The sequence below is a fragment of the Carcharodon carcharias genome, chromosome 40 (genome assembly GCF_017639515.1).
Source record: "Carcharodon carcharias isolate sCarCar2 chromosome 40, sCarCar2.pri, whole genome shotgun sequence".
NCBI classification, from domain to species: domain Eukaryota; kingdom Metazoa; phylum Chordata; class Chondrichthyes; order Lamniformes; family Lamnidae; genus Carcharodon; species Carcharodon carcharias.
This window is the reverse complement of record NC_054506.1, coordinates 443269-458503: the sequence shown is the minus strand read 5'-3', so window position 1 is coordinate 458503 and position 15235 is coordinate 443269. Positions and strand designations below refer to the sequence as shown.

Here is a 15235-nt window from a genome sequence, read left to right as displayed (position 1 = left end):
ACACCATGGAACAGGGGGATATAGAAAGAGGACACTCTGGGGAACAGGGGGATATAGAGAGAGGACAAACTGGGGAACAGAGGGATATAGAGAGAGGACACGCCGGGGAACAGAGGGATATAGAGAGAGGACACACCGGGGAACAGAGGGACATGGAGAGAGGACACACCGGGGAACAGAGGAATATAGAGAGAGGACACACTGGGGAACAGAGGGATATAGAGAGAGGACACACTGGGTAACAGATTTATATAGAGAGAGGACACACCGGGGAACAAAGGGATATAGAGAGAGGACACAGCGGGGAACAGAGGGATATGGCGAGATGACACAACGGTGAACAGAGGGACTTAGAGAGAGGACACACTGGGGAACAGAGGGATATAGAGAGAGGACACACCGGGGAATACAGGGATATGGAGAGATGACACACCGGTGAACAGAGGGAGAAAGGGAGAGGACACACCGGGGAACAGAGGGATATAGAGAGAGGAAACACCGGGGAAGAGAGGGATATGGAGAGAGGACACTCCGGGGAACAGAGGGATATGGAGAGATGACACACCGGTGAACAGAGGGATATAGAGAGAGGACACACCGAGGAACAGAGCTATATAGAGAGAGGACACACAGGATAACAGAGGGATATAGAGAGAGGACACACCGGGGAACAGAGGGATATAGAGAGAGGACACACCGGGGAACAGAGGGATATAGAGAGAGGACACACCGGGGAACAGAGGGATACGGAGAGATGAGTCTCCAGGGAACAGAGGGATATGTAGAGAGGACGCACTGGGATTGATGCCGGATATTGTTTAAATAGTGGGACTTACCTCTGGGTCCGAGATGCAGCTTTTGAACACTACGGAGAGAAACAAATTCCAGGAGACCGTCATTAACATCCTGACATCCCAATCTACGTTCCCTCCAGCACCAACACCCATCCCTACACTTGTAACCTCCTCCAGCCCCAACAACCCTCCCTATCTCTGTAACCTCCTCCAGCCCTTTCACCCCTCCCTATCTCAGTAACCTCCTCCAGCCCCTACAACCCTCCCTACCTCTGTAACCTCCTCCAGCCAAAACAACCCTCCCTATCTCTGCAACCTCCTCCAGCCCCTACACCCCTCCCTATCTCTGTAACCTCTTCCAGCCCCTACACCCCTCCCTATCTCTGTAACCTCTTCCAGCCCCTACACCCCTCCCTATCTCTGTAACCTCCTCCAGCCCCTACACCACTCCCTATCTCTGTAACCTCCTCCAGCCCCTACATCCCTCCCTCTCTCTGTAACCTTCTCCAGCCCCTACACCCCTCCCTATCTCTGTAACCTCCTCCAGAACCTACACCCCTCCCTTTCTCTGTAACCTCCTCCAGTCCCTGCACCCCTCCTTATCTCTGTATCCTCCTCCAGCCCCAACAACTTTCCCCATCTCTGTAAACTCCTCCAGCCCCTACAACCCTCCTAACCCTGTAGCCTCCTCCGGCCCCTACACCCCTCCCTATCTCTGTAGCCTCGTCCAGTCCCCTACACCCCTCCCTCTCACTGTAACGTCGTCCAACCCCTACACCCCTCCCTATCTCTGTAAACTCCTCCAGCCCCTTCACCCCTCCCTATCTCTGTAACCCCCTCCAGCCCCTACAACCCTCCATATCTCTGTAACTTCCTCCAGCCGTACGACCCTCCCTATCTCTGTAACCTCCTCCAGCCCGTACACCCCTCCCTATCTCTGTAACCCCCTCCAGCCCCTACAACCCTCCCTATCTCTGTAAATTCCTCCAGCCATACAACCCTCCCTATCTCTGTAACCTCCTCCAGTCCCTACACCCCTCCCTATCTATGTAACATCCTCCAGCCCCTACACCCCTCCCTATCTCTGTAACCTCTTCCAACGCCTACACCCCTCCCTATCTCTGTAACCCCCTCCAGCCCCTACAACCCTCCCTATCTCTGTAAATTCCTCCAGCCCCTACACCCCTCCCTATCTCTGTAACCTCCTACAGCCCCTACAACCCTCCCTATCTCTGTAACCTCCTCCAGCCCCAACACCCCTCCCTATCTCTGTAACCTCCTCCAGCCCCTACAACCCACCCTATCTCTGTAACCTCCTCCAGCCCATACAACCTTCCCTATCTCTGTAACCTCCTCCAGCCTCTACACACCTCCCTATCTCTGTAACCTCCTCCAGTCCCTACACCCCTCCCTATCTCTGTAACATCCTCCAGTCCCTAAACCCCTCCCTATCTCTGTAACCTCCTCCAGCCCCTACACACTTCCGTATCTCTGTAACCTCCTCCAGCCCCTACACCCCTCCCTATCTCTGTAACCTCCTCCAGCCCCTACAACCCTCCCTATATCTGTAACCTCCTCCAGCCCCCAAAACCCTCCCTATCTCTGTAAATTCCTCCAGCCATACAACCCTCCCTATCTCTGTAAACTCTTCCAGCTCCGACAACCCTCACTATCTCTGTAACCTCCTCCAGTCCCTACACTCCTCCCTATCTCTGTAACCTCCTCCAGTCCCTACACCCCTCCCTATCTCTGTAACATCCTCCAGCCCCTACATCCCTCCCTATCTCTGTAACCTCCTCCAGCCCCTACACCTCTCCCTATCTCTGTAACCCCCTCCAGCCCCTACAACCCTCCCTATCTCTGTAAATTCCTCCTGCCATACAACCCTCCCTATCTCTGTAACCTCCTCCAGTCCCTACACCCCTCCCAATCTATGTAACATCCTCCAGCCCCTACACCCCTCCCTATCTCTGTAACCTCTTCCAACGCCTACACCCCTCCCTATCTCTGTAACCCCCTCCAGCCCCTACAACCCTCCCTATCTCTGTAAATTCCTCCAGCCCCTACACCCCTCCCTATCTCTGTAACCTCCTACAGCCCCTACAACCCTCCCTATCTCTGTAACCTCCTCCAGCCCCAACACCCCTCCCTATCTCTGTAACCTCCTCCAGCCCCTACAACCCACCCTATCTCTGTAACCTCCTCCAGCCCATACAACCTTCCCTATCTCTGTAACCTCCTCCAGCCTCTACACACCTCCCTATCTCTGTAACCTCCTCCAGTCCCTACACCCCTCCCTATCTCTGTAACATCCTCCAGTCCCTACACCCCTCCCTATCTCTGTAACCTCCTCCAGCCCCTACACCCCTCCTTATCTCTGTAACCTCTTCCAGCCCCTACACCCCTCCCTATCTCTGTAACCTCCTCCAGCCCCTACACCCCTCCCTATCTCTGTAACCTCCTCCAGCCCCTACATCCCTCCCTATCTCTGTAACCTCCTCCAGCCCCTACACCTCTCCCTATCTCTGTAACCTCCTCCAGCCCCTACAACACTCCCTATCGCTGGAACCTCCTGGATCCTTGACTGGAATGCCCTCTGAACCAGCGATCCTGTTGTATCGGACTGTGATGAAAGGTCTCAGAAAAGGAATGAGACCCGGACGGAGCACCCAGCTTTTGACCCAGGCTCCGGGAACACAATGAGGGCAATCTCAGCACTGCCAACCCTGCAAAGCCCTCCTGACTTACTTCAGGGGATCGGTGCCAACATTTGGTGAGCCATCTCACAGGCTGGCCAAGCACCAGCCCGACACGGTCATCCTCACGGGGTCGTACCTTCTGACCAGTGTCCCAGGGATCACCATCACCACCCCTGGGTATGTCCTGTCCAACCAGCAGAGTGGGGGGGGGAGGGCGGCACCGCGGTATTACCGTCGGGAGGGAGCTGCCCTGGGAGGGTCCTCAACCTCGACTCCGGACCCCACGAAGTCTCGCGGCATCAGGTCAAACGTGGGCAAGGAGACCTACAGCTGGTTACCGCCTTCCGCCCTCCCTCAGCTGAAGAATCGGCGCTTCCTCCCATGTCGAACGTCACTTGGAGGGAGTGCTGAGGGGTGGCGAGGGCGCAGAATGTACTCCAGGTTGGGGGGGTCTGCAATGTCCATCACCGAGAGAGACTCGGTAGCACCAGCAAAGGCCGAGCTAGCCGAGTCCTGAAGGACAATAGCTGCTAGACTGGGTCTGCGGCAGGTGGTGAGGGAACCTACAAGAGGGGGACAAACATACCTGACCTCATCCTCACCAGCCTGTCTGCCGCAGATGCATCTGCCCCATGACAGTATCGGCAGGAGTGACCACCGCACAGTCCTTGTGGAGACAAAGCCCCACCTTCACATTGAGGAGAACCTCCATCGTGTTGTGTGGAACTACCAGGTGTTGGGGCTGGAGGAGGTTACAGAGATAGGGAGGGGTGTGGGGACGGCAGGTGGTTACAGAGATAGGGAGGGGTGTTGGGGCTGGGAGTGGATTACAGAGATAGGGAGGGTTGTAGGGTCTGGAGGAGGTTACAGAGATAGGGAGGGGTGTAGGGGCTGGAGGAGGTTACAGAGATAGGGAGGGGTGTAGGGGGCTGGAGGAGGTTACAGAGATAGGGAGGGGTGTAGGGGCTGGAGGAGGTTACAGAGATTGTGAAGGTTGTCGGAGATGGAAGAGGTTACGGAGATAGGGAGGGTTGTAGGTTCTCGAGGAGGGTTACAGAGATAGGGAGGGGAGTAGGGGCTGGAGGAGGTTACAGAGATAGGGAGGGGTGTAGTGGCTGGAGCAGGTTACAGAGATAGGGAGAGGTGTAGGGGCTGGAGCAGGTTACAGAGATAGGGAGGGGTATAGGGGCGGGAGAAGGTTACAGCGATAGGGAGGTTTGTAGGGGCTCGAGGAGGTAACAGAGGTAGGGAGGGGTGTAGGGACTGGAGGAGGTTACAGAGATAGGGAGGTTTGTAGGGGCTGGAGAAGGTTACAGAGATAGTGAGGGTTGCCGGAGCTGGAAGAGGTTACAGAGATAGGGAGGGTTGTAGGGGCTCGAGGAGGTTACAGAGATAGGGAGGGGTGTAGGGGCTGGAGGAGGTTACAGAGATAGGGAGGTGTGTAGGGGCTGGAGAAGGTTACAGAGATAGGGAGGGTTGTACGGCTGGAGGAGGTAACAGAGATAGGGAGGAGTGTAGGGACTGGAGGAGGTTACAGAGTTAGTGAGGGTTGTCGGATCTGGAAGAGTTCACAGAGATAGGGAGGGTTGTATGGCTGGAGGAGGTTACAGAGATAGGGAGGGGTGTAGGGGCTGGAGGAGGTTACAGAGATAGGGAGGGGTGTAGGGGCTGGAGGAGGTTACAGTGATAGGGAGGGTTGTAGGGTCTGAGAAGGTTATAGAGATAGGGAGGGGTGTAGGGACTGGAGGAGATTACAGAGATAGGGAGGGGTGTAGGGACTTGTAGGAGGTTACAGAGATAGGGAGGGGTGTAGGGGCTGGAGGTGGTTACAGAGATAGGGAGGGGTGTAGGAGCTGGAGGAGGTTACAGAGATAGGGAGGGGTGTAGGAGCTGGAGGAGGTTACAGAGATAGGGAGGGGTGTAGGGTCTGGAGGAGTTTCCAGAGATAGGGAGGGGTGTAGGAGCTGGAGGAGGTTACAGAGATAGGGAGGGGTGTAGGGGCTGGAGGAGGTTACAGAGATAGGGAGGGGTGTAGGAGCTGGAGGAGGTTACAGAGATAGGGAGGGTTGTAGGGGCTGGAGGAGGTTTCAGAGATAGGGAGGGTTATAGGGGCTGGAGGAGTTTACAGAGATAGGGAGGGGTGTAAGGGCTGGAGGGGTTTACAGAGATAGGGAAGGGTGTAGGGGCTGGAGGAGGTTACAGAGATAGGGAGGGGTGTAGGGGGAGGTGGTTACAGAGATAGGGAGGGGTGTAGGGGCTGGAGGAGGTTACAGAGATAGGGAGGGGTGTAGGGACTAGTGGAGGTTACAGAGATAAGGGTGTAGGGGCTGGAGGAGGTTACAGAGATAGGGAGGGGTGTAGGTGCTCGGAGGAGGTTACAGAGATAGGGAGGGGTGTCGGGACTGGAGGAGGTTACAGAGATAGGGAGGGGTGTAGGGGCTGGAGGAGGTTACAGAGATAGGGAGGGGTGTAGGGGCTGGAGGAGGTTACAGAGATAGGGAGGGGTGTAGGGACTGGAGGAGGTTACAGAGATAGGGGTGTAGGGGCTGGATGAGGTTACAGAGATAGGGAGGGGTGTAGGGACTGGAGGAGGTTACAGAGATAGGGAGGGGTGTAGGTGCTGGAGGAGGTTACAGAGATAGGGTGGGGGGGTAGGGGCTGGAGGAGGTTTCAGAGATAGGGAGGGTTATAGGGGCTGGAGAAGGTTACAGAGATAGGGAGGGGTGTTGTGACTGGAGGAGGTTACAGAAATAGGGAGGTGTGTAGGGGCTGGAGGAGGTTACAGAGATAGGGAGGGGTTTAGGGACTGGAGGAGGTTACAGAGATAGGGAGGGGTGTAGGTACTGGAGGAGGTTACAGAAATAGGGAGGTGTGTAGGTGCTGGAGGAGGTTACAGAGTTAGGGAGGGTTGTAGGGGCTGGAGGAGGTTACAGAGATAGGGAGGGTTGTACGGCTGGAGGAGGTTACATAGATAGGGAGGGGTGTAGGGACTGGAGGAGGTTGCAGAGATAGGGAGGGGTGTAGGGACTGGAGGAGTTTACAGAGATAGGGAGGGGTGTAGGGACTGGAGGAGTGTTACAGAGATAGGGAGGGGTGTAGGGGCTGGAGGAGGTTACAGAGATAGGGAGGGTTGTATGGCTGGAGGAATTTACAGAGATAGGTAGGGGTGTAGGGGCTGGAGGAGGTTACAGAGATAGGGAGGGTTGTACGGCTGGAGGAGGTTTCAGAGATAGGGAGGGTTGTAGGGGCTGGAGGGGGTTACAGAGATAGGGAGGGGTGTAGGGGCTGGAGGAGGTTACAGAGATAGGGAGGGTTGTAGGGCTGGAGGAGGTTACAGAGATAGGGAGGGGTGTAGGGGCTGGAGGAGGTTACAGAGATAGGGAGGGGTGTAGGGGCTGGAGGAGGTTACAGAGATAGGGAGGTGTGTAGGGGCTGGAGAAGGTTACAGAGATAGGGAGGGTTGTACGGCTGGTGGAGGTAACAGAGATAGGGAGGAGTGTAGGGACTGGAGGAGGTTACAGAGATAGGGAGGGGTGTAGGGGCTTGTAGGAGTTTACAGAGATAGGGAGGGGTGTAGGGGCTGGAGGTGGTTACAGAGATAGGGAGGGGTGTAGGAGCTGGAGGAGGTTACAGAGATAGGGAGGTGTGTAGGAGCTGGAGGAGGTTACAGAGATAGGGAGGGGTGTAGGGTCTGGAGGTGGTACAGAGAGAGGGAGGGTTGTAGGAGCTGGAGGAGGTTACAGAGATAGGGAGGGGTGTAGGGGCTGGAGGAGGTTACAGAGATATTGAGGGGTGTAGGAGCTGGAGGAGGTTACAGAGATAGGAAGGGGTGTAGGGGCTGGAGCAGGTTTCAGAGATAGGGAGGGTTATAGGGGCTGGAGGAGGTTACAGAGATAGGGAGGGGTGTAAGGGCTGGAGGGGTTTACAGAGATAGGGAAGGGTGTAGGGGCTGGAGGAGGTTACAGAGATAGGGAGGGGTGTAGGGGGAGGTGGTTACAGAGATAGGGAGGGGTGTAGGGGCTGGAGGAGGTTACAGAGATAGGGAGGGTTGTAGGGACTGGAGGAGGTTACAGAGATAGGGGTGTAGGGGCTGGAGGAGTTTACAGAGATAGGGAGGGGTGTAGGTGCTGGAGGAGTTTACAGAGATAGGGAGGGGTGTAGGGACTGGAGGAGGTTACAGAGATAGGGAGGGGTGTAGGGGCTGGAGGAGGTTACAGAGATAGGGAGGGGTGTAGGGGCTGGAGGAGGTTACAGAGATAGGGAGGGGTGTAGGGACTGGAGGAGGTTACAGAGATAGGGGTGTAGGGGCTGGAGGAGGTTACAGAGATAGGGAGGGTTGTATGGCTGAAGGAATTTACAGAGATAGGGAGGGTTGTAGGGGCTGGAGGAGGTTACAGAGATAGGGAGGGTTGTACGGCTGGAGGAGGTTACAGAGATAAGGAGGGTTGTAGGGGCTGGAGGGGGTTACAGAGATAGGGAGGGGTGTATGGGCTGGAGGAGGTTACAGAGATAGGGAGGGTTGTAGGTCTGGAGGAGGTTACAGAGATAGGGAGGGTTGTAGGGGCTGGAGGGGGTTACATAGATAGGGAGGGGTGTAGGGGCTGGAGGAGGTTACAGAGATAGGGAGGGGTGTAGGGGCTGGAGGAGGTTACAGACATAGAGAGGGGTGTAGTGGACTGCAGGAGGTTACAGAGATAGGGTGTGGTGTAGGGGCTGGTGGAGGTTTCAGAGATAGGGAGGGTTATAGGGGCTGGAGGAGGTTACAGAGATAGGGAGGGGAGTAGGGTCTGGAGGAGGTTACAGAGATAGGGAGGGGTGTAGGGCCTGGTGGAGGTTACAGAGATAGGGAGGGGAGTAGGGGCTGGAGGAGGTTACAGAGATAGGGAGTGTTGTAGGGTCTGGAGGAGGTTACAGAGATAGGGAGGGCTGTAGGGGCTGGAGGAGGTTACAGAGAGAGGGAGGGGAGTAGGGGCTGGAGGAGGTTACAGAGATAGGGAGGGGAGTAGGGGCTGGAGGAGGTTACAGAGATAGGGAGGGTTGTAGGGGCTGGAGGAGGTTCCAGAGTTAGGGAGGGGAGTAGGGGCTGGAGGAGGTTACAGAGATAGGGAGGTGTGTAGGAGCTGGAGGAGGTTACAGAGATAGGGAGGGGTGTAGGGTCTGGAGGGGGTTACAGAGAGAGGGAGGGTTGTAGGAGCTGGAGGAGGTTACAGAGATAGGGAGGGGTGTAGGGGCTGGAGGTGGTTACAGAGATAGGGAGGGGTGTAGGAGCTGGAGGAGGTTACAGAGATAGGGAGGTGTGTAGGAGCTGGAGGAGGTTACAGAGATAGGGAGGGGTGTAGGGTCTGGAGGGGGTTACAGAGAGAGGGAGGGTTGTAGGAGCTGGAGGAGGTTACAGAGATAGGGAGGGGTGTAGGGGCTGGAGGAGGTTACAGAGATATTGAGGGGTGTAGGAGCTGGAGGAGGTTACAGAGATAGGAAGGGGTGTAGGGGCTGGAGCAGGTTTCAGAGATAGGGAGGGTTATAGGGGCTGGAGGAGGTTACAGAGATAGGGAGGGGTGTAAGGGCTGGAGGGGTTTACAGAGATAGGGAAGGGTGTAGGGGCTGGAGGAGGTTACAGAGATAGGGAGGGGTGTAGGGGGAGGTGGTTACAGAGATAGGGAGGGGTGTAGGGGCTGGAGGAGGTTACAGAGATAGGGAGGGTTGTAGGGACTGGAGGAGGTTACAGAGATAGGGGTGTAGGGGCTGGAGGAGTTTACAGAGATAGGGAGGGGTGTAGGTGCTGGAGGAGGTTACAGAGATAGGGAGGGGTGTAGGGACTGGAGGAGGTTACAGAGATAGGGAGGGGTGTAGGGGCTGGAGGAGGTTACAGAGATAGGGAGGGGTGTAGGGGCTGGAGGAGGTTACAGAGATAGGGAGGGGTGTAGGGACTGGAGGAGGTTACAGAGATAGGGGTGTAGGGGCTGGAGGAGGTTACAGAGATAGGGAGGGTTGTATGGCTGACGGAATTTACAGAGATAGGGAGGGTTGTAGGGGCTGGAGGAGGTTACAGAGATAGGGAGGGTTGTACGGCTGGAGGAGGTTACAGAGATAAGGAGGGTTATAGGGGCTGGAGGGGGTTACAGAGATAGGGAGGGGTGTATGGGCTGGAGGAGTTTACAGAGATAGGGAGGGTTGTAGGTCTGGAGGAGGTTACAGAGATAGGGAGGGGTGTAGGGGCTGGAGGAGGTTACAGAGATAGGGAGGGTTGTACGGCTGGAGGATGTTACAGAGATAGGGAGGGTTGTAGGGGCTGGAGGGGGTTACATAGATAGGGAGGGGTGTAGGGGCTGGAGGAGGTTACAGAGATAGGGAGGGGTGTAGGGGCTGGAGGAGGTTACAGACATAGAGAGGGGTGTAGTGGACTGCAGGAGGTTACAGAGATAGGGAGGGGTGTTGGGGCTGCGAGTGGAATACAGAGATAGGGAGGGTTGTAGGGAGCTGGAGGAGGTTAGAGAGATAGGGTGTGGTGTAGGGGCTGGTGGAGGTTTCAGAGATAGGGAGGGTTATAGGGGCTGGAGGAGGTTACAGAGATAGGGAGGGGAGTAGGGTCTGGAGGAGGTTACAGAGATAGGGAGGGGTGTAGGGCCTGGTGGAGGTTACAGAGATAGGGAGGGGAGTAGGGGCTGGAGGAGGTTACAGAGATAGGGAGGGTTGTAGGGTCTGGAGGAGGTTACAGAGATAGGGAGGGCTGTAGGGGCTGGAGGAGGTTACAGAGAGAGGGAGGGGAGTAGGGGCTGGAGGAGGTTACAGAGATAGGGAGGGGAGTAGGGGCTGGAGGAGGTTACAGAGATAGGGAGGGTTGTAGGGGCTGGAGGAGGTTCCAGAGTTAGGGAGGGGAGTAGGAGCTGGAGAAGGTTACAGAGATAGGGAGGGGTGTTGGGGCTGGAGGATGTTACAGAGATAGGGAGGGGAGTAGGGGCTGGAGGAGGTTACAGAGATAGGGAGGGTTGTAGGGTCTGGAGGAGGTTACAGAGATAGGGAGGGCTGTAGGGGCTGGAGGAGGTTACAGAGATAGGGAGGGGAGTAGGGGCTGGAGGAGGTTAAAGAGATAGGGAGGGGAGTCGGGGCTGGAGGAGGTAACAGAGATAGGGAGGGGAGTAGGGTCTGGAGGAGGTTCCAGAGTTAGGGAGGGGAGTAGGGGCTGGAGGATTTTACAGAGATAGGGAGGGGTGTTGGGGCTGGAGGATGTTACAGAGATAGGGAGGGGTGTAGGGACTGGAGGAGGTTACAGAGATAGGGAGGAGTGTAGGGACTGGAGGAGGTTACAGAGATAGTGAGGGTTGTCGGAGCTGGAAGAGTTTACAGAGATAGGGAGGGTTGTATGGCTGGAGGAATTTACAGAGATAGGGAGGGTTTTGGGGGCTGGAGGAGGTTACAGATATAGGGAGGGGTGTAGGGGCTGGAGGAGGTTACAGAGATAGGGAGGGGCGTAGGGGCTGGAGGAGGTTACAGAGTTACGGAAGTGTGTAGGGGCTGGCGGAGGTTACAGAGATAAGGAGGGTTGTTGGGGCTGGAGGGGGTTACAGAGATAGGGAGGGGTGTAGGGGCTGGAGGATGTTACAGAGATAGGGAGGGGTGTAGGGACTGGAGGAGGTTACACAGATAGGGAGGTTTGTAGGGGCTGGAGGAGGTTACAGAGATAGGGAGGGGTGTAGGGACTGGAGGATGTTACAGAGATAGGGAGGGGTGTAGGGACTGGAGGAGGTTACAGAGATAGGGAGGTGTGTAGAGGCTGGAGGAGGTTACAGAGATAGGGAAGGTTGTATGGGCTGGAGGAGGTTACAGAGATAGGGAGGGTTGTAGGGGCTGGAGGAGGTTACAGAGATAGGGATGGGTGTTGGGGCTGGTGGAGGTTACAGAGATAGGGAGCGTTGTCGGGGCTGTAGGAGGTTACAGAGATAGGGAGGGTTGTAGTGGCTGGAGGAATTTACAGAGATAGGGAGGGTTGTAGGGGCTGGAGGGGGTTACAGAGATAGGGAGGGGTGTAGGGGCTGGAGGAGGTTACAGAGATAGGGAGTAGTGTAGGGACTGGAGGAGGTTGCAGAGATAGGGAGGTGTGTAGGGGCTGAAGGAGGTTACAGAGATAGGGAGGGTTGTACGGCTGGAGGAGGTTACAGAGATAGGGAGGGTTGTAGGGGCTGGAGGGGGTTACAGAGATAGGGAGGGGTGTAGGCGTTGGAAGAGGTTACAGAGATAGGGAGGGGTGTAGGGGCTGGAGGATGTTACATAGATAGGGAGGGGTGTAGGGACTGGAGGAGGTTACAGAGATAGGGAGGTTTGTATGGCTGGAGGAATTTACAGAGATAGGGAGGATTGTAGGGGCTGGAGGGGGTTACAGAGATAGGGAGGGGTGTAGGGGCTGGAGGAGGTTACAGAGATAGGGAGGGTCGTACGGCTGGAGGAGGTTACAGAGATATGGAGGGTTGTAGGGGCTGGAGGGGGTTACAGAGATAGGGAGGGGAGTAGGAGGCTGAAGGAGGTTACAGAGTTAGGGAGGGGAGTAGGGGCTGGAGGAGGTTACAGAGTTAGGGAGGGCAGTAGGGGCTGGAGGAGGTTACAGAGATAGGGAGGGGAGTAGGGGCTGGAGGAGGTTACAGAGATAGGCAGGGGTGTTGGGGCTGGAGTAGATATCGGACAGATCTAGCACCTCATAACTGGGCATCCATGAGGCGCTGTGAGCCATCAGCAGCAGCAGAATTGTACTCGAACACAACCTGTAATCTCATGGTCTGGCATATCCCCCCCCACTGTACCATTACCGGCAAGGATCGGCCCTGGTTCAATGAAGAGTGCAGGAGGACATGCCAGGAGCAGCTCCAGGCGTACCTGAAAATGAGGTGTCCACCCTGGTGATGCTACAACCCAGGACTACTTGCACGCCAAACAGTGTAAGCAGCAAGTGAAAGACAGAGCTAAGCGATCCCTCAACCAACGGATCAGATCTAAGCTCTTGCAATCCTCTCACATCCAGTCGTGAACGGTGGTGGACAATCAAACAACTCACTGGAGGAGTTGACCCCACAAATATCCCCCATCCTCAATGATGGAGGAGCCCAGCACATCGGCGCAGAAGACAAGGCTGAAGCATTCGCTACGATCTTCAGCCAGAAGTGCCGAGTGGATGGTCCATCTCGGCCTCCTCCGGAGGTCCCCAGCCTCACAGATGCCAGTCTCCAGCCGATTCGATTCACTCCCACCTGATATCAAGAAACGTCTGAAGGCACTGGACACCGCAAAGGCTGTGGGCGCTGACAATATTCCGGCAATAGTACTGAAGACTCGTGCTCCAGAACTTGCCGCGCCCCTAGACAAGCTGTTCCAGTCCAGCTACAACACTGACATCTACCCGGCTACGTGGGAAATTGCCCAGGTATGTCCTGTACACAAAAAGCAGGACAAATCCAACCCGGACAATCACCGCCCCATCAGTCTACACTCGATCATCAGTAGAGTAATGGAAGGGGTCATCAATACTGTTAACAAGAGCCACTTGCTTTGCAATAACCTGCTCACTGATGCCCAGTTTGGGTTCAGCCAGGGTCACTCAGCTCCCGACCTCATTACAGCCCTGGTTCAAACATGGACAGAAGAGCTGAGCTCCTGAGGTGAGGGGAGAGGGACTGCCCTCGACATCGAGGCAGCATTCGACCGAGTGTGGCATCAAGGAGCCCTGGCAAAACTGGAGTGGATGGGAATCAGGGGGAAAACTCTCCCGCTGGTCGGGGGTCTTACCCAGCGCAAAGGGAGATGGTTGTGGTTGTCGGGGGTCAGTCGTCTCAGCTCCAGGACATCACTGCAGGAGTCCCTCAGGGTTAGTGTCCTCGGCCCAACCATCTTCAGCTGCTTCCTCAATGACCTTCCTTCCATCGTAAGGTCCGGAGTGGGGGGTGTTCACTGATGGTTGCACAATTACATTACCTTGGGAAGCCGGGGAGTTGAGGGATTACGAAAAGCAGGCGGCGCAGGTCACATGACCAGCGCTGGCCATATTAGGAAATATGGGGACACGCTCGAGGTGCCGAATATCTTCTCCCACCTCAGCTGCCCACTTCCCCCCCACCCCCCGATGCTCCCTCCCTCCATCCCTCCCCGAACCCCCAACACCGCCCCCCCCCCCACAAACCTCCCTGGTCCCACGCTCGCCTCCCCTCACGATCGCCGAGGCCTAAGTTCAGGCTTCGAAGACTCACCCTTCTTGAAGCAGCTGAGATGCAGCGGCCCCTGCTTTCCCAGTCCCCGCAGGAGGCAGAGGCTGATGGTGACTACGCTGAGGAACAGGAGGGCGCAGAGGATGAGCAGAGGGATGGAGGTGGGGCCTGTGAATAGACGGGACAGGTTAACGCACAGGGATGAGGGACCACAAAATAGCTGCCACTCGGGATGGCCGACAACGCCGATACCCCAATCCCAGTGCCCCACAGCCTAATATCGATCGCCAAACTAATCCCACTGTCCCGCTTTCTCTCCATGACCCTGTATCAATCCCCAAACTAATCCCACTCTCCCAATCTCACCCCATAGCCCTGTATCAATCCCCAAACTAATCCCACTGTCCCACTCTCTCCCCATAGCCCTGTATCAATCCCCAAACTAATCCCACTGTCCCGCTCTCTCCCCATAGCCCTGTATCAATCCCCAACTAATCCCACTGTCCCACTCTCTCCCCATAGCCCTGTATCAATCCCCAACTAATCCCACTGCCCTGCTCTCTCCCCATAGCCCTGTATCAATCCCCAAACTAATCCCACTGTCCCACTCTCTCCCCATAGCCCTGTATCAATCCCAAAATGAAAGTGATTCCGACAGTGCGGCGCTCCCTCAGCACTGACCCTCCGACAGTGCGGCTCTCCCTCAGTACTGACCCACCGACAGTGCGGTGCTCCCTCAGCACTGACCCTCCAACCGTGCGGCTCTCCCTTAGTACTGACTCTCCCACAGTGCGGCACTCCCTCAGCACTGACCCTCCGACAGTGCGGCTCTCCCTCAGCACTGACCCTCCGACAGTGCGGCTCTCCCTTAGTACTGACCCTCCGACAGTGCGGCTCTCCCTCAGCACTGAGCCTCCGACAGTGCGGCTCTCCCTTAGTACTGACGCTCCGACAGTGCGGCACTCCCTCAGCACTGACCCTCCGACAGTGCGGCTCTCCCTCAGTAATGACCCTCCGACAGTGCGGCTCTCCCTTAGTACTGACGCTCCGACAGTGCGGCACTCCCTCAGCACTGACCCTCCGACAGTGCGGCTCTCCCTCAGTAATGACCCTCCGACAGTGCGGCTCTCCCTCAGCACTGACCCTCCGACAGTGCGGCTCTCCCTCAGTACTGACCCTCCGACAGTGCAGCACTCCCTCAGCACTGACCCTCCGACAGTGTGGCTCTCCCTCAGCACTGACCCTCCGACAGTGCGGCTCTCCCTCAGCACTGACCCTCCCACTCCTGAAGTACATGGCTGCTATTGAGAGATTGGGGGTTGTTTGATTCTGCATCTTACCCGTGTCACTTTCTCCAGACCTGCCCAGCGGACCATTCAGACGGGTTTGGCACTCGGTGTCTGTAGTCGAGTTGCCATGTTTGGCAGTGAATCCTCCCCGAGCCGAACAGCTGCCGGAGAAAGGGAACATGTTCAGTCCTTCACCAGCAGATGCTCATCGAAGAAACAGCAAACGAAACTCGGGGAGCAGAGCAGATGATGCCTGCCCACCCATC

The 15235-nt window shown here is 56.3% G+C and overlaps 1 protein-coding gene across 1 annotated transcript in view; it reads right to left on the bottom strand.

Annotated features, from left to right (window-relative positions):
- LOC121273158 (tumor necrosis factor receptor superfamily member 3-like) overlaps nt 1–15235 on the bottom strand; it is an 83310-nt gene that overhangs the window by 51504 nt on the left and 16571 nt on the right. Inside the window, exons 5-7 of the mRNA XM_041180127.1 lie at nt 15021–15130; nt 13723–13848; nt 837–865 (exon numbers count right to left, since the gene is read on the bottom strand). Of these exons, the coding sequence (XP_041036061.1) occupies nt 837–865; nt 13723–13848; nt 15021–15130 (265 nt within the window). The remainder of the gene's footprint in view (nt 1–836; nt 866–13722; nt 13849–15020; nt 15131–15235) is intronic.